Below are 21,988 nucleotides of genomic sequence, written 5' to 3'. Positions count from 1 at the left end.
ACCAAATTCAAGTGTGATTGTTGAAATGGAATGCCTGTGAATCACTCTGGCAGGTAGCAGGGCTTAGCTGGAGACCGAGGTCTAGAGCTGAAGTGAACCAGCAATGGTGTGATGTGGCATCTACATCAGGGCTCAGAGGCCTCTCTCAGGGATAGGGTGGCCCTATGGTCCGACCCTGCTTTACACTTGCAATCCTGGTTTATGCCTATTGTCCCTGTTAGCACTTCCTTCACTCTCAGAAGTGTCCCAGTCTGGATGAAAACTATCTTCCAGTCAGAGCTGTTTCTTTCCAGCTCTGTGACCTTAGAAACAAAGCATTTCTGCTCTTGGCATCTCCCGTTTCTTTCCTCTGCAAAAGATGGAGATTGAACAGTGATGGGAAATGTCCCTTCCGGCTGAGAAGTTGTGTCCATTTTATCTGGTGCCATCTCTCTTGGGGTTCAGGTCACCATATGTGGGATGTCAGTCATCTCTAAAGAGAAGGTTTGTGTGTATGTGTTGGGGGGCGGGGTACCCAGGCTGAGGACTAGCGTCCATGGAGCCCTTTCAGCACCAGCCTGTGTCTATGCTGGAGTCATCTGGCTCACAGGACTGGTGACAATCGGTGAGAAAGGGCTGGGAACTTGGAAAGTGCTCTTTGGTGAGGGCAGAGGGGTGGTATTAGGCTTAGGTGACTACCTGGGAAGGCAGTGGGACTTGTAGTCAAGTGCAAGTGAAAGTTGCTCAGTCTTGTATGACTCTTTGTGACCCCATAGACTATACAGTCCATGGAATTCTCCAAGCCAGAATACTGGAGTGGGTAGCCTTTCCCTTCTCCAAAGGATCTTCCCAACCCAGGGATTGAACCCAGGTCTCCCCCATTGCAGGTGGATTCTTTACCAACTGAGTCATAAGGGAAGCCCAAGAATACTGGAGTGGGTATCCTATCCCTTCTCCAGTGGATCTTTCCCACCCAGGAATCGAACCGGGGTCCCCTGCATTGCAGGTGGATTCTTTACCAACTGAGTTATCAGGGAAGCCACTTGTAGTCAAATCTGGCTTCAAATCGAGCTGCCACTTGACCTCTCTGAGTCTCAGTTTGCTTATCAGTAAAATGGGGTTAATAAGGCGGTCTTACCAGGATGTGTGAATCTGGAGGTGATACGAGTGTTGGAGGCAGCAACCACCTTGGAGGTGATACGAGTCTGGGATCGCAGCGGCTGAACTATGGGCAGAAGCTTTAGGAAGCGAAGCCAGGACCCGGAGCAAGACGGGAGGCGATTCCCGGAGGCCGGGGGTCACCAGCGGGCTCGGACTGGCTCTGCTCGTGGCAGGAAAGCGGGGATCCCAACACGCTGGCCGAGGAAGGAGAGCCGGACCCCGCAGATGCCGCTTCGTGTCCTCGATTACCCTCCGGGCGCCCGCCTGGGGTCGCCGGTCCCCGGCTGTCACCTGGACGCTCGGGGAGGGGGCGAGGGAACCCGGCGGGCGGGGAGGCGGGACTTGGAGGCCGGGGGGTGGGGCGAGGGGCGGGTGGCGGGGGCCCGCGCCCCGCGGGGAGGCCGGCCACGTGACGCCCGCAGCCCCGGGCCGGGCGGCTAGGCGGGGAGCGCCGCGGCGGCCCCAGGAGGTAGCGGCGGGAGCGGGAGCCCGGGCCGCACGGGACCTGTCGTCGGGGTCCCGGGACGGCGACCCCGGGGCTCCCATGCCATGGAGAAGCTGGCGGCCGGGCTGGCCGGCCTGCGCTGGAGCATGGGCGCCTTCCCGCTGGATCTCATCGTCAGCCGCTGCCGCTTGCCCACGCTCGCCTGCCTCGGGCCAGGTACCGGGGGTGCTGGGGAGAGGGGCCGCGGGGGGCTCTCCCGGCAGGTGCCAGCGGGGCCGTGAGGATGCGGCCCCTGCCCTCCCGCTCCTCCGCGCGGACCTCGCTCTGTTCCCGGCGCGCCTCTCCGGAGACCCGGGGTCCAGAAACCGAGGGTATGCCTCCTCCCGGGCCCCGCGGACGGGCACAGGGACAGAAACCTGGGACAGGGACTGGAGCCGGGCCCCGGAGAGAGCTCTCCGGCCCCGCTGGACCCCGGAGCCTGGCGGAGCCACCCAGCCCGCCCCGTCGGTGCACCCCCTTCTCTCGCCGCCCTCGGACCCCCGTCCAGGCCGCGCCCCCCTCCATCTCTTTGTCTCTGGCCTCTCACCTCGATCCTCCCGCATCCCTGGGCCTCGGACTCTTGTCTTCACACTGCCGCCGCCCCCCACCCCCACCCCAGCCCTCTTGGGACTCTTCTCGCACCCTCCTTTCGCGGCCCGGGGGTGGTGGGCAGCCTCCGCCCCCGCGGACTGGCAGGCCACCTCTGGGCCTGAAGGAGCGAGTCATCCCTCCGGGCGCGCCCCCAAGCCCCCCACCCCTGGCCCTTCCCACGTCTTGCTCCACTTCTCCTTGGGGCCCCGGGGGCCCAGGTTGCTCTGCTGATGCTTGGGGGGCCGAGAGGGGTGCCCGGAGGCTGCCCAGAGCAAGAGGACCGTTTCAGGAAAAGGGGGCCGCTTGGCTGGGGGAGGGGCGGGAGCCGGGGCTGGCAGCCAGGCCGGGGGTTTTGTGTGTGAGAAGAATAGGGGTTTGGCCCGCGTTGGCACACTCGCTTCCCTGAATGCTAATGCGGCCCGCGGCTTCAGGCTCGTCTCCTCTCCGCTGGGGCCAGCAGCCTCTCCGCCGACCCGCGGCGGCCCGGAGTGGGTACAGCGAGTGTCAGCGTGTCCAGGAGCGGGCTCCGTGAAGCCTCTGTGCCTGGGCCGTCGGGCAGGGGTGCCTGGTGGTCCAGTGTCTTGTTCTCGCCCATCATCAGCGTGTGATGCCGATGTCAATAGCAAAGCTGTGTGTGTGTCTGCGTGTAAATGGAATATGCTGGTCCTAGGTCGTGCCTGGCCACTTTCCCATGCATCCTAGTTGGCATCTTCCCCTCCTGGGGGTCTTTTTTGAGGACAGGCAAGCCTCCTTTGGGCTCCCCTGACCTCTGGCCTGTTGTCTTGTCTCCTGCTGTGCACCCGTTACAATGGTCAGTTTATTGTCCTCCTACTGGGCTACGGGCTCCTTGGGGTAGGGCATCCTGCCTAATGAAGATTATGGAAGGACTGAATGAATGAATGAGAGCATGAGCAACTGGTGTAATGGCCCAGCCATCTGTCTGTGACAGTGGTGGCTACGGCTGTGGTCACCTTTTGTTATCAAAATTGTGAGTTGTGAATATGTGATCAAAAGTATGTCTTGGCCCGTGCATTAGTGTGACTGTGAGACTGAGTTGCGTCATAGGGGTGACAAGCCCCTATTGCTGTGATCCAGGTGGCTGGGCTGACTCCACTGTTGGTGACCTTGATCCATGGTTGGAGTGTGTCCTGTGTGGCTGTGGCCTGCATCCCTTGGAAGGGCAGGCGGGGGCTTTAGAGAGCTCTAAGAGGAGGTTACGGAGTAGGAGAGCTTTCTCTGCTCCAGGAGAGGAGTTGAGGAGAAAGCCCCACACTCCCAACCAGATATACACATATATGCGGTGAGAGCCAGGCCCTCCCTGAAGGTCCTGAACACATCTCCGCCCCCCCACTCCCCTCCCGCCATCAAATGCACACACTTCAGGGAGTCCCCAGCCATCAGAGTAAACCATTTCCCATTTGGTTGGGTGGCAGAAATTTATTAAGTTGTGTTGGAGGGAGTATCCCCCACCCCCACCCTCCCCACCAGCTGCATCCAGGAAACGGCTCCAAGGCCTCCTGGAAGCTGGGCCGGCCTCCTGCTCTCCTGGAAACTGTTGCTGGGGTTGGAGCCTCTGGGGCCCGGGCCCCTCCTAACACCTTTGCCCCAGTGCAGCTTCCCCCAGGACTATCCTCCTCCGCTTCTAAATCCACCCCCACCCCCGCCCTGCTCTGGCCTTCATCACTGTGTCCCACAAACTGGGAGGTGAAGGGCTCTGGGAGGGAATGCCAAGAAGCAGCTTCTCTGAGGTGGGGCCAGGGGGTATCTGAGACCCCAAAGGTTCCCTCTCCTTTGGGGTCCCTTGGATGAAGGAGCCTGTCTGTGGCAGTGGGAGAGAAGGAAGGGGCTGCCCAAGGGAGCAGTGAATCAGCTCCTCTAAGCCCTGCTATTCTCCTGGCCCGAGTGACCCACAGCTCTGGACTCCACAATGGACGACCCCTTCTCAGCCCTCTCTGGGGCCCCAACAAGGCGGGGGCCAGGAGCTGACTGGCCCAGGAGCTGATTCGGGGCTGAGAATTCTGCTGGTGTGAGTTGTGGTTCTGAGGTCCAGCCCAAGTGTCTGCTGCTCAGCACTGTCTCCCATCCTCCCTGCTGCCCCTGCCCCCCCACCCCAACTAGTTTGCTGCCCCTTCTGTGAGAGCTCAGACTGCCTCCATTCAGTGCCTCAAACTGGGCCCGCATCCTCTGTTCACATCTCTCCCCACCTCCCGCCCCCTGGGCCTGAGGGCTCCTGGAGGGAGGAGCCCCTGGCTCCAGCACATGGACTGGGACAGCAGGCAGTCCAGTCGAAGGATAAATGCAGGATGGAGGCAGGGTTGGTTGCGGGGGCCCCATCGGAAGCCTGAGCCCTGAGAGACGGGGCCTGATTCAGCCCCAAGCTCACAGCTGGCAGCCCCCGTCCCTGGAGCATTGCTGGCCCGGACGGGGATCGTGGAGAGCTGTCCTCGGGCGGTGTCTCGGTGAGGAGGTCACCCTGCCTCTCTGCCCCTCCTAATGTTCTCTTTTCTCTCCTCCCTCCTCTGTCCGCCTGCCCCCTCCCAGGGGAGTATGCTGAGGGCGTCAGTGAGCGAGACATCCTGCTCATTCATTCCTGCCGCCAGTGGACCACGGTGACAGCCCACACCCTGGAGGAGGGCCACTACGTCATCGGGCCCAAGATTGACATCCCCCTGCAGTACCCAGGTGTGCCCAGGGACAGATGGCACAGAGCCAGTGGGGGCTGTAGGCAGGGGGATGGGTGCAGGAAGTCTTGGGCACTGGATGTTGGTGACTGGCTTTTCTTTAGAGCTGCAGGGATGAGCGAGGTCATGACTGATGAGCGGGGGCGGGGGTGGTGCTGACTAAAGTCAGGATTAGAGTTAGGGTCCAGTGGTTTTTGTACTGGACTGTGAAGCCCTGGGTTTCTGGTTGCAAACCTTTGATTCCCATTTTAAAGTAGATTTGAAACTAATGATTAAAAAAATCCACACCTTCATACCACTACAAGTCAAACCTTAAACCCCGACTAGAGACATTTGGTGTGTACCACAGTCTGCCTCATTAACCCTTTTTGTACAGCCCCTCAAAGAAAATATCTCCTGCCAGGATTCTCTCAGTATTGCACAACCCAAAGACATAGAAATAAAGGGATGCCCAGGCTGATTATATGGCTGCATCTGCTAGCGTTAATCCTGTTTTTCCGATGCTTGTGTTAAATTTATTGTTTTCGTTGATTGACTTTTTTCTTTAAAGTCTTCATTGAATTTGTTACAATATTGCTTATGTTTCATGTTTTGATTTTTTGGCACCAAGGCATGTGAGATCTAAGTTCCCCATCAGGGATCAAACCCACACCCCCTGCATTGGAAGGCGAAGTCTTAACCACTGTGCCACCAGGGAGGTCCCCATTGATTGACTCTTAAGTGAATGCTAAAATTTAAAAACTTTTAATAAAATTATGCTTGAGACCAGGGCTTCCCTGGTGGCTCAGTGGTAAAGAACCCAACTGCCAGTGTAGGAGACCTAGGAGACTTGAGTTCGGTCCCTGGGTCAGGAAGATCCCCTGGAGAAGGAAATGGCAACCCACTCCAGTACTCTTGCCTGGGAAAACCCCATGGACAGAGGAGCTTGGGGGTGCAAAGAGTTGGACACAACTTAGCAATTAAACAACAACAATGAATATTTACTTTTATCTATTTTATATGTGATGCTGATGTCCTAAAGATTTTGTTTGAAGAAAGGATTCTGCTTCTAAAAAAAGAAGCCCTTTCATTTTACACAGGATGGAACAGAGGCCTAGGAAGGGAAATGACTTGCCCAGGGTCGCACAGAAGAGCAAGGGCTAGCACCCAGGCATCTTGATCTTTGGGCTGGTGCTGGCTGCCACATCAGGGATGCAGGGTTGTTGTTCCCTGAATGAGAAGGGTGCAAGACTGGTCGCCGTCAGCCCAGAGATGCCCCTATGCAAGCCCAGGAGCCCACAGCTCCTGTGTATCAACATGAGCTGCTTTCCAGACACTGGGCAGAGCTTTGCCACCATCCCAGCCTCACAGCACCTGTGAGGAAGTCTTACAGAGCTCCAGGAGTCAGGAGTTAAATCAGTTCTGTGTTTAACTGCTACCCACCCCGAAACAGGGCTTCCTTGGTGGCTCAGATAGTGGAGAATCCGCCTGCAATGTGGGAGACCTCGTTTCGATCCCTGGGTTGGGAAGATCCCCTGGAGAAGGGAATGGCAACCTACTCCAGTATCGTTGCCTGGAGAATTCCATGGACAGAAGAGCCTGGCGGCTACAGTCCATGGGGTCGCAAAGAGTCAAACATGACAGAGCGATTTTTACTTTCACCCTGCAACAAAGGTTGGAATCCTTGGAGCTGGGAAGGCTCCCAGCCGCTTCCTCACAGGTCTGCTGTTCCCCCTCTGGCCCTGCCTGGTTCTCCCCTGAGTCAGTGGGACAGGACCAAACCCTTTAGAGGGCTTCCGCTTTTTACAACACCCCGTGAACTTGTTGTAGTTCCCACACCCCTGTAGTCCCTACACCCCATTTTGAAGATGAGGAAACTCAAGTATCTTTCTGACCTAGGGTTCTGTCCTGGGGCCCCTGGGAAGGCCTGCCCAAACTAGAAACTTCCCAGCCTGGGTATTTGGCATTGGTCCAGGGAAAAGTCCCAGGTCATCTCATTGGGACAAAAAAGCAAAGACTGGGGGACTTCCCTGGTGCTCCATTGGTTAAGACTCTGCCCTTCCACTGCAGTGGGCGCGGGTTCCATCCCTGGTCGGGGAATAAGATCCCGCTGCCAATAAAAACCAAAACAAATCGGGGAAACCGAGATCCAGAGTCTCCTAGGGAACTGTGGGTCCACGGGTCTTCTGGCTCTTTCCCTCCATCGCTTTGGGTGGCCTCTTGACTGTGTATGGTGGTGATCATGGGGTGAAAGCTGGCTAGCCGAGGTTTCGCATCCCTGACCCATCTTTCCAGTGGGCTGCTCGCGCCCCGCCTGGTTGGGGGGCGGGGGTAGGGAGGCCGAAGCCCCCCTAGGAGGGGGAGGGGCCGCCGGCAGGTTAACGAGGAAGCTCTGAGTGCACAGCCCGACGCTGGTTCCTCCTAGTGAATTAGTAATAGCGCGGGCTGGCGGGCGGGCGGGCTGGGGCGGAGGCTGCGGACCTCGGAGAGAGACGCCGCGGTGGGCCGGGTGGGGGGCGGTAAGGAGAGGGGAGGAGAGCTCAGGGCGGTGCCTGGTCCCGAGTCGGGTAGGGGGCGCTGCTGGGGACCCGGGTCTCCAGGCCAAGGTTCACCCCCGGGGGAGGCAGGGAGACCGGCCTTCTCCGGGACTCCGCGGAGCACCGCGTGAGCCAAGTTGTATGCTTCCATTTTACCGATAGGAAAACTGAAGCCTATAGCGATTAAAGAATTTGCTCAAGACCATACAGGTGGCAGGTGGCACCAGGTCTGTCCGACTGTCAAGTCTGTGCATTTACCCACCATTCTTTAAGGAGCATCTGCTCTGGGTCAGGTGCTGGCAGGGAGCGGTGACAAACAAGACCCAGCTTCAGGCTGGAAGGAACGGTCAGGACCGCGATTATGTGGTTTGGGAGTCTCGGGCAGGGAGGAGGGGCAGGCTAGGGTGGGGCAGGTCCCTAGAGCCGCGGGGGTCGAGGGGGAAGACCTCTTGTCTCTTGTAAGGGGAAGGCAGGAGAGGAAGCTGCCTCCAGTGGGGCCGCAGAGGGAGGAGAAGGCTTCCAGGGGCCAAAGCATCACTCCCCAGAGGTCTTCTTTCCTTCCTCCCGGCAGTGATGACCGGTGCTGGGCTCAGGCTGCGGCGGAGGGGGTGGTGCTGGCTACCATGGTTACATCGATCTTCCCTGCCACATCCTCCCCCGGCTCTAGCCCTGACTTGGCTCCAGCTCTCCCCACAGCGGGCAGTGGGCATTTCTCCCTGCCTAGCTGCTTGGAATTGGTGGTGGGGGTGGGGGTGGGGGTGGTTGTGTGTGGATATGGGGGCGGCGACTGGATGAGAGAAGGGGGCCACTCTTGGATGGTGGCAGACCTGTGATTCCTGACCTGCTCTGTCCCCTCCCCAGGGTATCCCTCTGCCCTCTAGGGCTGTGGCTCATCTGAGGCCTCTTTCCACCAGGGTCTCAGATTAGTTGGAGCAGGGTGCGGGGTAGGGATGGGGTGCATTCCCTCTGGCTTTCTCTGGGCATATCCCCCTCTCTTGATTCTCCCTTTTCCTGCTTTTAGATGTTGACGCTGCAGGCGCTGCCCTGGGCTCTCTGCATTAGGACAAGTGTCTCTGTCTGGGTTCTGGTTGGGCTTTGAACCCACCACAACCCCCATGCTGTATATACAACGCTGTGTGTTCTTGCTAGGAGTACACTGTGGGATTTCTCTGGGAAGGGGGTCCCCGATGGGTTGGGATCCTTTTTTCTTCCTTTTCCCTGAGCTATCTGGCCTGCCCCACAGCTGACACTGCCTCCTGTGGGCCGGTGATCTTCTATTACTTCTGACTACACTTCCCCAAGCCCTGCACCCACACGCTCACCTGCCTGCCCTAGGAGCACCACCTGCAGGGCCTCATTTGGCCTCCCCAGTTTGGCCCATGTTTCTGATAGCTTACGGTGCACGGTGTTGGATTCATGATCTCTGAAGAAGATTTAGCTTTGGGACTAGGGACCAGGCTTGATCACTCAAGAGCTTTTGTGTAGCAGAATTTTATTAAAGTATGACAAGGGACAGAGAAAGCTTCTGACATAGACATCAGGAGTTATGTAGTTATTATAATAAATCAAAAGCATGTCTCAAGGTTGTAAAGCTCTTACTAGACCCACTCCCAGAATTTACATTTTAAGATAACAGGATTAGCCAGAAGGTTTTCAGGAAGGAGAAACTGTCCTCAAGCAGGATACATTGTTGTCATATAATCCTTCAGTTCAGTCAGTTCAGTCGCTCAGTCATGTCCGACTCTTTGCGACCCCATGAATTGCAGCACGCCAGGCCTCCCTGTCCATCACCATCTCCCGGAGTTCACTCAGACTCACGTCCATCGAGTCAGTGATGCCATCCAGCCATCTCATCCTCTGTCGTCCCCTTCTCCTCCTGCCCCCAATCCCTCCCAGCATCAGAGTCATTTCCAATGAGTCAACTCTTCGCGTGAGGTGGCCAAAGTACTGGAGTTTCAGCTTTAGCATCATTCCTTCCAAAGAAATCCCAGGGCTGATCTCCTTCAGAATGGACTGGTTGGATCTCCTTGCAGTCCAAGGGACTCGCAAGAGTCTTCTCCAACACCACACTTCAAAAGCATCAATTCTTCGGCACTCAGCCTTCTTCACAGTCCAACTCTCACATCCATACATGACCACAGGAAAAACCATAGCCTTGACTAGACAAACCTTTGTTGGCAAAGTAATGTCTCTGCTTTTCAATATGCTATCTAGGTTGGTCATAACTTTTCTTTCAAGGAGTCTTTTAATTTCATGGCTGCAGTCACCATCTGCAGGAATTTTGGAGCCCCCCAAAATAAAGTCTGACACTGTTTCCACTGTTTCCCCATCTATTTCCCATGAAGTGATGGGACCAGATGCCATGATCTTCATTTTCTGAATGTTGAGCTTTAAGCCAACTTTTTCACTCTCTCTTTCACCTTCAGCAAGAGGCTTTTGAGTTCCTCTTCACTTTCTGCCATAAGGGTGGTGTCATCTGCATATCTGAGGTTGTTGATATTTCTCCCGGCAATCTTGATTCCGGGAAGAAGCTTGTGCTTCTTCCAGCCCAGCATTTCTCATGATGTATTCTGCATATAAGTTAAATAAGCAGGGTGACAATATACAGCCTGGACGTCCTCCTTTTCCTATTTGGAACCAGTCTGTTGTTCCATGTCCAGTTCTAACTGTTGCTTCCTGACCTGTATATAGGTTTCTCAAGAGGCAGGTTAGGTGGTCTCTCTTTCAGAATTTTCCACAGATTATTGTGATCCACACAGTCAAAGGCTTTGGCATAGTCAAGCAGAAATAGATGTTTTTCTGGAACCCTCTTGCTTTTTCGATGATCCAGCGGATGTTGGCACTTTGATCTCTGGTTCCTCTGCCTTTTCTAAAACGAGCTTGAACATCAGGAAGTTCATGGTTCACGTATTGCTGAAGCCTGGCTTGGAGAATTTTGAGCATTACTTTACTAGCATGTGAGATGAGTGCAATTGTGCGGTAGTTCGAGCATTCTTTGGCATTGTCTTTCTTTGGGATTGGAATGAAAACTGACCTTTTCCAGTCCTGTGGCCACTGCTGAGTTTTCCAAATTTGCTCCGTAGTAAGGCGCTGGCACCCCACTCCAGTACTCTTGCCTGGAAAATCCCATGGATGGAGGAGCCTGGTAGGCTCCAGTCCATGGGGTCGCTAAGAGTCAGACACGACTGAAGTGACTTAGCAGTAGCACAGAGTTTAAACTGAGTTGTTTGTTGTGTAATCATCAGTTCTTAAAGGAAAGAACGTTTTATGTGACTAAGACTAAGGAACGTAGAGGAAAAAAAAAAAGTTTGTCCTTTTCTCCTCCTTGAGATCCCCAGACCCCTCTCTCCTTGGGGACCCCCAGATTTCTTATCAACCTGCGTAGGAATTGACTCTCTCACTCCCCACTGGTTCCTTCCAGGGTCCCAGTTTTGGTTAACAGCTCTGCTGTCTCCATTTCTGACCAGGCTGGTAGCTGCAACCCCTTCCTCCCTCGACACTTGGCAGTCACCACAGTCTGATGAGGCTCCCTGCTGGAACCTGTACCCCTTGTTCTGTTTGTTTTTTGCTTTCCCCTCAGCTGATGCCCCTGCTCTTTTCCAGAACTTGTTACTGGGTTATTTACCTAAGTGTCCCTGTTATCTTTATAGAGTTCACCTTTGATCTTGGTCTTTCTTTGCTCAGAACACTCCAGTGGGTTTCATTCTTATGGAATAAAGTCCTACCATATGGCATTCAGAGCTTTTCATAGCCCAGTCGCTGTCTGCTCCACCCGTCATCACCCCCGTCAAATCCTACTCTCCAGGCACTCACCATGTTGGCAGGCAGTTTGCTTCTGTGACCATGTGTCTTGACTCATGCCGTTTCTTTTGTGTGGAATGTTCACTCTGTAAAATTCATTCTTATGATCCCCCAACACGGACAGGCAGATTTCCCTCAACTTGGTGGTCTCCTCGTCTTTTGTCGAGTCTGTTGTGGTCATCCTGCCATCCCGTCACACCCTGCTGTCACATACTAGATCTGGATTTGATATCTTGATGGCAGATCATATCTTACCCAGATCTGCCCCCCTCATTGAGCCTAGGCTAGTGTCTGGCACACAGTAGGTGCTCTATAAATGCTTGTGGAATGAATAAATGAATGTAATAGGCAGCAACCACCAGAAACACTGCAGAAGTTAGAGTCACCTTGTCTTCTCTCAGCCTATACAAGACTCTCTTCCTCCTGTGTAAGGCCTAAAAAGAGGCCAGATGCCAGCCTGGTTCACAGCCTGTCTTTGTGCTCATGTAAGTGGGCACATGGGGCTTCCCAGGTGACTCAGTAGTAAAAAATCTGCTTGCTAATACGGAGACACGGATTCCATCCCTGGGTCAGGCAGATCCCCTGGAGGAGGGCGTGGCCACCCGCTCCAGCGTTCTTGCCTGGGAAATCCCATGGACAGAGGCACCTGGTGGGCTACAGTCCCTGGGGTTGCAAAAGAGACGGGGACGACTTAGCAACTAAACAACAACAAGGTGGGCACATAAAAGGTATGTGGCCAGTGAGGTCAGTTAACACAGAGGGGTGTCAGCATTACAGATTAGCATCATTCTTTAAAGCCCGTGTCTTCTGGGGGCTTCTGCTGAGCCAGTGGAAACACAGCCTTGGACTGCAGATCGGGAAGACCTCATCTGAGGGAGGCAGCTTGCTGGGCTCAGATCTGAGGCCTCTGGGACAGTGGCGCTGGATGTTGGACCACAGCAGGGTTTGGGAACAGATCAGGAGTCAGAGTGGCTCTCCTTGGGTCTCCAAAGCCTGGGGCTGGGCCCTGGTTTGCCCATTGCATCAGTGTGGGTTAGCAATCTAAAGCTAACACAGGAGGCCAGATTCAGACAGGGCCTGCAAACCTCTGCTCCAGCTTCTTTAGATGAGGATTCAAAATCCCTGAGAGGGGAAGGGATTTGTCTGGGTCATAGCAAATCAGAGTTGGGCTGGGACCAAGCTAGGCATCAGCATCCCCATTGCCACACTAATGTTGGTGTTCAAGTGTTTGGGTACCAGTTTGCCCTTGAGTTTCTCTAGGCAGACAGCTGCTGGCCCTGTCACACACCCACAAACTCTCCACTGGGTAAGAGCTGTGCTCTATTTGCTAGGAATATGTGCTCACCTCCCTGCTGAGTCTTGAACCAGCTGACCAGCTTCCACTAGTGCAAACCTGCCCTTCTGCCCACCTGAGTTCCAGAGGGACTGGCTGAGATGAGGGGCGAAAGATGTGGGGACCATGAGGCCTCTCAGGATGCAGGCTAGGCTTCCCAGCAAGCAGGCCCACCCTAACAGCCTGCGTTCTGTCCTTTGCAGGGAAGTTCAAGCTCCTGGAGCAAGCCCGGGATGTTCGGGAGCCAGTGAGGTACTTCAGCAGCGTGGAGGAGGTGGCCAGCGTCTTTCCTGATCGCATCTTTGTGATGGAAGCCATCACTTTCAGTGTCAAGGTCAGTCCTTTCTGCACCGGGCATGGTGCCCCCAGGTTTCATTATCCTCAGGGGCAAGCCTGACCCTGGATGGAGGGCTCCCGCTAGGTTCTGAGAGGTAGAAGTGTCACAGTGTGGCTTCCGGCAGCCCCCTGAAAGTCTTTGGCTAGGTGTATGAACTTTCTGGAACTGGGCCCAAGAACTTCCTGCAAAAGGTGGGGAAGCAGGAAGTGTGTGTGGAGGTATGTGTGTGGAGGTTCATGCCTTGACTTGGAGATCTTTCAGGGCAGCCATCCTAGCATCTACTGGTGGAGGTGGTGGCTGTGAAGACATAGAGTGCAAACAGTCCCCCACTTAATGTACAGATAGCTCTTTACTATTTACAAACCCCTTTCTTATCCATCAATTCATTCCTCTTCAGAGTAGTCTTGTTGAATAGGTGGAGGATTATTATTGCCCAATTGTAAAAAAATGATACAAGCATTGCTGTATATTGAATATTTTCAAAGTATTTCAGTATACGTAAAGTCTACCTGGTGGCTCAGATGGTAATGAATCTGTCTGCAATGTGGGAGACCCAGTCCTATCCCTGGAGAAGGAAATGACAACCCACTCCAGTATTCTTGCCTGGGAAATCCCATGGACAGAGGAGCCTGGCAGGCTACAGTCCATAGAGTCACAGAGTCAGACATGGCTGAGCGATTAACACTTACTTTATAGTCTATTTAATCCTTACAGCAATTCTTACAGCAAATAAAATAATTACCTTTCCAAGAGGTAACTCTGAGGCTGCACCACCGTGACCACGTGGCCTCTACAGAATGCAGGCCCTCAGTCCAGTGCTCTTGATCTTGGGAAAGCCCCAAAAGAAGGGTTGCCCTCCTGGGTCCCCGGACTGGCTTTCCCCCGCCTGGGGCTAAGGCCTCCCTCTGTTTCTGGGTTCCCCAGGTGGTGTCAGGGGAGTTCAGCGAGGATAGCGAGGTGTACAACTTCACACTGCACGCGGGTGACGAGCTCACTCTCATGGGGCAGGCGGAGATCCTGTGCGCCAAGACCACCAAGGAGCGCTCGCGCTTCACGACCCTGCTGCGCAAGTTGGGCCGGGCCGGAGCGCTGGCCGGGGTGGGCGGCGGCGGTGGCGGCGGCGGCCCGGGGGGCGCGGGGGCCGCGGGTGGCGGCGGAGGCCCCAGGCCCATCAAAGGCAAGATGCCCTGCCTCATCTGCATGAACCACCGCACCAACGAGAGCCTGAGCCTTCCCTTCCAGTGCCAGGGCCGCTTCAGCACGCGCAGCCCGCTGGAGCTGCAGATGCAGGAGGGCGAGCACACGGTGCGCGCCATTATCGAGCGCGTGCGGCTTCCGGTGAACGTGCTGGTGCCCAGCCGCCCACCCCGCAACCCCTACGACCTGCACCCGGTGCGGGAGGGCCACTGCTACAAGCTGGTCAGCATCATCTCCAAGACAGTGGTGCTGGGGCTGGCGCTGCGCCGCGAGGGACCGGCGCCGCTGCACTTCCTGCTGCTCACCAACACGCCGCGCTTCGCGTTGCCGCAGGGCCTCCTGGCCGGGGACCCGCGCGTCGAGCGCCTGGTGCGCGACAGCGCCTCCTACTGTCGCGAGCGCTTCGACCCCGACGAGTACTCAACCGCAGTGCGCGAGGCGCCCGCCGAGCTGGCCGACGAGTGCGCCAGCCCGCGCCGCGCGCGCCTCTGCTTGCCCGCGCCCCCGCGCGCCCTCGTGCCCGCCCGCGCTCCCGGCCCCGGCCCACCAGGCGACGGCGACCAGGAGTACGTGATCCCCGACTGGGCCGGCGGGCCGGAGCCCGCCGCGCCGCCCGCCGAGATCCCCTACGAGGAGCTGTGGACGCACCAGGCAGCCGAGAGCCTAGTCGAGGGCAGGACCCGGCCGCTCCCGGGGCCCGACCTCATCTCCTTCGGAGCCGCCGGGCCGCCCCGCCTGGAGCCCGAGGCGGCGCCGCCTCCCGTGCCTCCCAAATCCGAGGCGGTGAGTGGATGCGGTGGAGGCGAAGAGGGTGGGAGGCCGGTCGCTGAGCTCTGTGGGCCCGGCCTTCCGGGGAGGTGGCCAGCCACGGGGCAGGGTTTGAATTTGGAAAGCTCGTTCTCCTGGGCCCCTGCCTTGGCATCTCGGTCTCCAGCCCCCGAGGTGTGCGACAGAGGGTGGCCAGAGGTGGGGAGGGGGGAGAAAAAAAAGAGGAAAGAGACGCAGACGCTTTTGTAGGAAGGGGTACCATGGACGGTGGCCTTGGGAGTTGTGGGACAAAGATACCAGCAGGTCCCTAGCCGCATAAAGTATGGGATGAGCCTAGAACAGCGTTACCCAGAAGGTTTCACAGAACAAAGGCTCCTTTAAGTTGTCTGGTGAAAAGAAGGGTCTAGGGTGAAGAAAGTTTAGAAAATACAGTCTGATTCCCAGCTCTCCCCATCCTCACTTTGGAGCCACAGAGTATCCATTATAATAAAGGCTTCGAGAAGCCCTGCAGGTCAGAAACCCATTCATCTGGGTTTAACACAGAAGTTTCCAACAGAACTTGTCCACAGACTATATACAGCACCTATTAATATCCCATGGAGTCCACTTTGAGTGTTTGACCGATAAGAAAGGGATCCAGATGGCAGATACTTTTCCTTCCCTTCTTCTCATTACACCTTTGTCTTCTTTCTCTCCTTTTCCTTGAGGAAGGAATATGTCTACTTGTTGATGTTTGTTTTGTCTACTTCTCTGTTTCTTCTTACATTCACGATGGATTTTGAAGGCCGCACGAGACAGTTGCGCGTGTTGTGGACTCTCAATGAGTCTGACAGGCTGGAGATGACGAGAAGGGGTGGGGTGGGTGGCTGAGTAGCAAGGCCAGCTTTTGGCAAAGTGGGTCAGTCGCAGGCACCCCCCCTTGCCCAGCTGCCTGGAGACGGGGGTGGCATCATGGCCCTGTGCTTGCAGGTGAAGGAGGAGTGCCGCCTGCTCAACGCCCCTCCTGTGCCCCCGCGGGGTGGCAGTGGCCGGCTCTTGGGTAGCCCCCCAGTACCCCCACGCTTCCCTAAGCTGCAGCCCATCCACTCCCCCAGCTCCAGCCTCTCCTACTACTCCTCTGGCCTCCAGGATGGGTGAGCCCCTCCCTTCCTTCTCTGGGTCCTGGGCCACCTCAGGTGGATGGAAGCAGGCGAGGGGGCCAGGGAGAGGGCGGGGAAGGGAGCCAGTGTGAGGAAGAGGAAGACTGCAGACCCTGGGGTTTGGAGGGTGCATATTGCTGAGCCGAACCTGAAGGAGGGGCCCTTGGGGTCTGGGGCTTCCTGCCTCAGTTGGCTGCTTACCTAAATGATGATGACTGCATGGGAGTGTGGCTCTCTTTCCTTCCAGACTGAGATCTGCTGCAGGATGGAGTACTCCATGCCATTGAAAATTTTCTGTGTAGTTCAGTTTAGTTTTTCCTGGAGTGCAGGTTGCCGGAGGGAAGAATAGAGCAATCTCAGAGGGCCTCAGGCCTTGGGGGCTGGGAGATGGACGGGCCAGCATGGCTGGGATCTCTGTGACCTAGCGGGATGGTGGTTTGTGGTGGCACATGTGTGTGCCTGTCACGTTTCCCTCTTGCTCTGCTTACCCGTCTGTCTGTGTCTGTCTTTCTGTCTGCAGGGGGGGGTCCCGAAGTGGCAGTGGCTCGCCGTCACCCGATGCCTACTCCCTCTATTGCTACCCCTGCACCTGGGGAGACTGCAAGGTGGGCGAGTCCTCCAGCCGTCCACCCCCGGGCCCCCTGCCCTCGACCACGCAGCCCAGCCAGGCCTCCCGGGCCCTTGTGGAGCCCCTGAGTAGTCGAGCTGCCTCTCTCCTGGGGGCCGACACCCCCACCAAGACCTACCACGGCTGCCCACCTCCATTCAAGCCCTCCCACCCCCAGAAACGCTTTGCTCCATTTGGAGCTCTTAACCCCTTTTCCGGGCCTGCCTACCCCACGGGCCCTTCGGCGGCCTCCTCTTCCGGGCCAGCAGCTCCCTCAGGTCCCCTGGCTACCTCCAGCCCCGCTTACTCCCCAGGCCTGGGCTCTCCAGGCCAGGCCTACTTGGCAGCTTCCGCCTCCTCCTGTCCCACCTCCTCCTCCTCCTCCTCTGAGTGGCAGGAACCCTCCCTGGAGCCCTTTGACCCCTTTGAGCTGGGCCGGGGCAGTTCTCCAGAGCCTGAGCTGCTGCGCTGTCAGGAGCCCAGAGCCGTGGGGGCCCCTGGGCCTGGCCTCTCGCCACTTGGACCCCCCAAGGCCTTTGAGCCCGAAGGCTTGGTGTTGCGGCAGGGCCCCACCCCACTGTCACCGGTGGCCCCACAGGGCCCCGAGGCTGGTGGAGCGCGACTCCTCACCCAGGGGCGCCTTGAAGGGCCTCCTGCCAGTCCCCGGGATGGGGCCACGGCCTGGGGAGGCCGAGAAGCCACCTCCTGGCAGCCCCCTGCTGACCTCTCTGCACTCTCCCTGGAGGAGGTCTCCCGAAGTCTGCGTTTTATCGGGCTCTCAGAGGACGTGGTCAGCTTCTTTGCCCGAGAGCGCATAGACGGCAGCATCTTCGTGCAGCTCAGTGAGGACATCCTGGCAGATGACTTCCGCCTGACCAAGCTGCAGGTCAAGAAGATCATGCAGTTCATCAAAGGCTGGCGGCCCAAGATCTGACTTTCCGGCTTGGGGCCACCTGACTGGAATTTTGGCCCGGAAGCCCCCCGGGGGGCCAGCCCTGGCTCTGCAGGGGGACAGCCCTCCCCGAGGCGGGGCCTGCCGCCGGGAGAATCTCTGCCAGGACTGCAGCTGCTCAGCAGTCAGAGAGAGTGAATCCAGGAGAGGCGTGCTGGGAAACGGCGTCCTCTCGGCCAGACGCCTGCATGCCTCTTGCCTCTGAGTGTGCAGAGTACGTGGGGGAGGGGCTGAAGGCACCAGTGAACAGGGTGCCCAGGGCTGTGATTCCCACGGGGCAGCCAGAAGCTGGCTTTTGTGGTGACCTAACAGCTCCCTCCGTCCTGCTGTGGAGCTCCCCTGACAGCTTGCACTCAGTCCACAGCTTGTAGGTGCAGGCCGGAGACGAGGGAAGACGACGGCCCACCACTGAAGCACAGATTCCCCAAGTGCCCGTTGTCCTCTGTGGACTCTGCTCCAAGCTGCCTCAGAGTTGGAGGGCGAATTTCTGTATCTCTGGGATGCCCTCTTTACCCCCTGTCCCCCCGCTTTACCATGTGCTGGGTCCCTGGCCCCAAACACAGGTGTATCGCGTACAAGCCTGAGCCGACACGTGCAGAGCTCCACCTGTGGGCTCTGGTTCTTGGGTGATGCCTTTGGAAGGCCACAGCCCTGCCCTTGACCCACTTACCTGGTGAGGGAGGCATTTGCTCCCCATGTTTCCAGCGCTCTGGCCTCTGCCCCAATCTCATTGCATCTAGCCCTCTGTCCTGCCTGTTGGGTCCAGTATGTGACGACTCTGTTTCTGTGGAAGGGCAGTGATTCTAAGGGCAGCTGCACCCTCATTCCAAGGTGGGTGGCCTTCAAGCACTCCCACTGGTCTCCCGCCCCATCCCATGACTCCTGCAAACACCTGGTGTCCTTCCCTGGCTTTCTGTCGCTGGTGCAGGTGGCTTGGGAGAACCTACTTTTATCCTCCTGGAGCTGAGGCCTCCTGTGCTTGTTCACCTGCATCTGAGCAGGTCTTTGTGCCCTGAATCCCGAGCATGGCCATCTGCCGGCACTCAGAGCAGGTTGGCTGTCATGTCCAACCACCCATCCCCTGAGCTCTTCTCTGTCTCACTTACCAGAAGCACACTAATTCTCCTAGTGTCAGGCCCAGGGGTGTCAGCCTTCTCGTCTGCCTTATCTAGATATTTATTTCCTCTGTTTTTCTATCTTAAGAGTAGAGAAGCTGTGCCAGCGCTCATGCCCTGAGCAGGCTGTCTCAGCACGGAGGGGAGTCAAAGTAGAGCACAGAGACTGGGATGCTGAGACGTTGGGTTTCCTTGCCGACCACTTAGTGAGGCCTCGAGGGCTAGTGAAATAAATGCTAGACCACTGAAGAGTAGTGTGCGTGGAACTGTGTTCTTTCAGAGGGCCGTGGGGACCAACTGGCATGATGCCTGTGCCCTTGGGGCAGGGGAGGAGCTTGGAAATGGTTATGCACATGGCCCACTTGTTCCTCAGAGGCAGCTGATAGAGCGGCCCTTGTTCCTTTTTGAAAACCCCTCACCTGTCCCAAAACTGTAAGAACCTTCAATTCCCATTAATGTTTCAGCATAATGTAACACACCTCCCTAGGGCTGCTGGGGCTTCCCTGGTAGCCAGCTGGTAAAAAATCTGCCCGCAATGCAGGAGACCCTGGTTCAATTCCTGGGTCTGGAAGATCCCCTGGAGAAAGGATAGGCTACCCATACTCCGGTCTTGGGCTTCCCTGGTGGCTCAGATGGTAAAGAATCTGCCTACGATGCAGGAGACCTGGGTTTGAAAGATCCCCTGGAGCAGGAAATGGGTCCACTCCAGTATTCTTGCCTAGGAAATCGCATCAACAGAGGAGCCTGGCGGGCTAGTCCATGGGGTCACAGAGTCGGACACGACTGAGCGACTAAGCATAGCAGTTAGGGCTGCTGGGTGGAAAGATCATACTTCAGAGCCCCATGCTCCTACCCAGGTTTAATTTCCTGTCTTGTCCAAACGCCTGCCTTGAGGCTGCTCAGACCCCTGCTCTGACAGTGCCGCCCCCACCCCCGGAAGCCTGTTACTGGCCTTGGTGTAGAGGATCAGTTCTCTACCTTCTGTGGGTCACCTGAAAACTCCAACTCAGAGATGCCTTGGTGTTCAGAGTCTGGCTTCCTAGCAGCCAACTGTTGAGTGTTGAGCTGGGGCTGAGCTCCCCACTTGCTGGTCCCCACAGCAGAACTGGGACCGGGGGGGATACTGAAGTGCTCACAGCTGGACCAGAGGTAGGAGGGATCGGTGACATCTCCAAGTCAGGATGGTGCAGCGTGACAGGACCTGAATTACAATTCTATACATTCAGTGGATCCTTCTGCCAGACCCGAGAGGAGCCCCAGAGCTGTTTACCTGGACTGGGCTCTGTTTCTGCCAGAATACAAGTGCAGGAACTTACTCCACCTGAGGGCAGGGGGCGGGGCAGAGTGGAGGTGTCAGTCGAGTGCAGGCAGTGGTAGGTATTTGGGCATTGTCTACCTTCTGTGCTCTGCGGCAGCTGAGATGTGCAGGATGCACTGACCAGGAACGTGTTACCTCCTCTGCCTAGTGCAGAGGATGAGAGGATTGGATAGCATCACCGATTCAAAGGACGTGAACTTGGGCAAACTCCGGGAGACAGGGACAGGGAGGCCTGGCATGCTGCAGTTGGTGGGGTTACAAAGAGTTGAACACGACTTAGCAACTGAACAACTGCCTAATACCAACGTTCCATAAACATTCCGAGCACGCACATGAATGAGTTATACCAAGAAAGGAACTGGGTAAAACTGTCCACCTAGGATATGCAGTTTGGGAAAAGGAGTCTCTCTCACACGCTGGCCCTCCATACCTCTCCTACTGTTTGGTTTAGCCGGGACTCTTCCCCGCTGTAAGCAGAAGCCCAGCCAAAGCCCTTACATGTGCGTGCATGCATGCTAAGTCACTTCAGTTGTGTCCATGGATTGTAGCCCACCAGGCTCCTCTGTTCCTGAGGATTCTCCAGGCAAGAATACTGGAGTGGGTTGCTGTGCCCTCCCTCCAGGAGATCTTCCAGACCCAGGGATCAAAGGCCATTCTCCATCACTGCAACTTCTCTCTTAAGGTGCTGCTCCAAGCTCCCAACACATTCCTACCCCAGAGCACAGGGCTTTATTTCAGCTTACTCTTTTGAAGGAAAGGGGGTTACACCAAAAGGGCAATGACAGAAAAGAAGGCAATGGGCAGTCAGACTAATGAACAGTTTGATTTTTATTGTTAAGTATCTGGCTGAGTGCAAACTTGTCCTCACCACCACTGGCCACCAGTGACCACCACTGGCATCTCGGGAGGAGCAGGCAACAAGGATGGCTCCAGAAACACTGCCACCCTAGGCCTCGAGGCTTATAAATTGGTGCACACAGAGGGTTCCACCTTCCAACAGGAAGTACAAACTACATCGCAGCCAGACTTAGCTGGGAGGGAGAGATGTCCTAGCTAAAGGCACTTTAATCAAGGCACATAACCAATGCCAGAGTTTGTCTTCCTTCTGGTCACTCTGATAAATCTAGACGCCACTCTGTTGAGAAACAGTGCTGCCATGGTTGGCGTTAGTGGGCGAGTGGGCAGGGGACAGGGCCTGCTCATTAGTAGAACTTCTTGTTAGGGTTGTTGGCATGGTCCACAAGCAGCTGACACGGGGTGAACTGTTTTCCATAGGCAGCCTCGTACTTCCGGAGCCGGTCCACTATTTTCTGTGCCCCGTACAGATCCACAAAGTGGAAGGGCCCTGAATGCAGAAAGAGGATTTTGTTGAAGGAGAAGCGAAACAAGCTCTGGGGTGAAGTAAGCTACCTTTTTGACTTGCAAGACTGACCTCCAAGATACGGGGGGAAGCCAAGCCCAAAGACTGCACCGATGTCTCCCTCTGTGGGCGTGGCCAAAACCCCTTCCTGCAGGCACAGGATGGCTTCGTTCACAAACCTGGTCACTAGGCGGTACTGGATGTCTTCGTCTGAGGAGCTGCCAACAGGGAGAGACATTCAGGGAGAGGAAGAGTCAAAGGGGAGGATGTAGGGGCCCCAGCACAGAAGGGGAGTGAGGGCTGGTGCTGCTGGAGCTCGGGTGTTAGTTGCTCAGTCATGTCTAATTCTTTGCGACCCCTTGGACTGCCGGGCTCCTCTGTCCATGGGATTCTCCAGGCAAGAATACTGGAGCAGGTTGCCATTTCCTTCTCCGCTGGTGCTTGGGGCCAGCCCTAATGAACTTCTGCCTCTAGAGAAGGAGCTGCCCTTGGAAAAGGACAGTAGAGAGCTGCCTGCCCTGATTAACTGGAAACGAGCAGAGAGCACAGGCCCTGCAGGGTAGACAGTATGTCCTGATATCAGCAGGTACTGACTACAGATGACAGTGAACAGTGTGCAGGTTCAGCAAGCCCAGGAGAACTTCCTAGT

The 21,988-nt window shown here is 56.4% G+C and overlaps 2 protein-coding genes across 2 annotated transcripts in view; one reads left to right on the top strand and one right to left on the bottom strand.

The window, feature by feature from the left end:
• The first annotated feature begins 1,528 nt into the window (after positions 1-1,528).
• GAREM2 (GRB2 associated regulator of MAPK1 subtype 2) lies at positions 1,529-18,910 on the top strand. The gene is made up of 6 exons (XM_025261411.3): positions 1,529-1,801; positions 4,757-4,897; positions 12,750-12,880; positions 13,808-14,863; positions 15,818-15,981; positions 16,508-18,910. Exons 1-6 carry the CDS (start codon positions 1,690-1,692, stop codon positions 17,526-17,528), a joined length of 2,625 nt encoding a protein of 874 aa, XP_025117196.2. The 5' UTR covers positions 1,529-1,689; the 3' UTR covers positions 17,529-18,910.
• A 1,879-nt stretch (positions 18,911-20,789) lies between these two features.
• The window catches only part of HADHA (hydroxyacyl-CoA dehydrogenase trifunctional multienzyme complex subunit alpha), a 43,442-nt gene continuing 42,243 nt past the window's right edge, over positions 20,790-21,988 (bottom strand). The window contains exons 19-20 of the mRNA XM_006046225.4: positions 21,412-21,557; positions 20,790-21,324 (exon numbers count right to left, since the gene is read on the bottom strand). Coding sequence (XP_006046287.3) covers positions 21,182-21,324; positions 21,412-21,557 — 289 coding nt within the window. The 3' untranslated portion in view covers positions 20,790-21,181. The remainder of the gene's footprint in view (positions 21,325-21,411; positions 21,558-21,988) is intronic.

Source organism: Bubalus bubalis, chromosome 12 (assembly GCF_019923935.1).
Source record: "Bubalus bubalis isolate 160015118507 breed Murrah chromosome 12, NDDB_SH_1, whole genome shotgun sequence".
Taxonomy (NCBI): Eukaryota; Metazoa; Chordata; class Mammalia; order Artiodactyla; family Bovidae; genus Bubalus; species Bubalus bubalis.
This window is presented reverse-complemented; position numbering and strand designations above follow the sequence as displayed.

Excerpts from the sequence above, each read along its gene's own strand:
- GAREM2 (XM_025261411.3), top strand. The coding sequence starts at position 1,690 with ATGGAGAAGCTGGCGGCCGGGCTGGCCGGCCTGCGCTGGAGCATGGGC. Across the intron at positions 1,802-4,756 it reads GCTCGCCTGCCTCGGGCCAG|GGGAGTATGCTGAGGGCGTC; the intron begins GTACCGGGGGTG and ends GCCCCCTCCCAG. Across the intron at positions 12,881-13,807 it reads CCATCACTTTCAGTGTCAAG|GTGGTGTCAGGGGAGTTCAG; the intron begins GTCAGTCCTTTC and ends TGGGTTCCCCAG.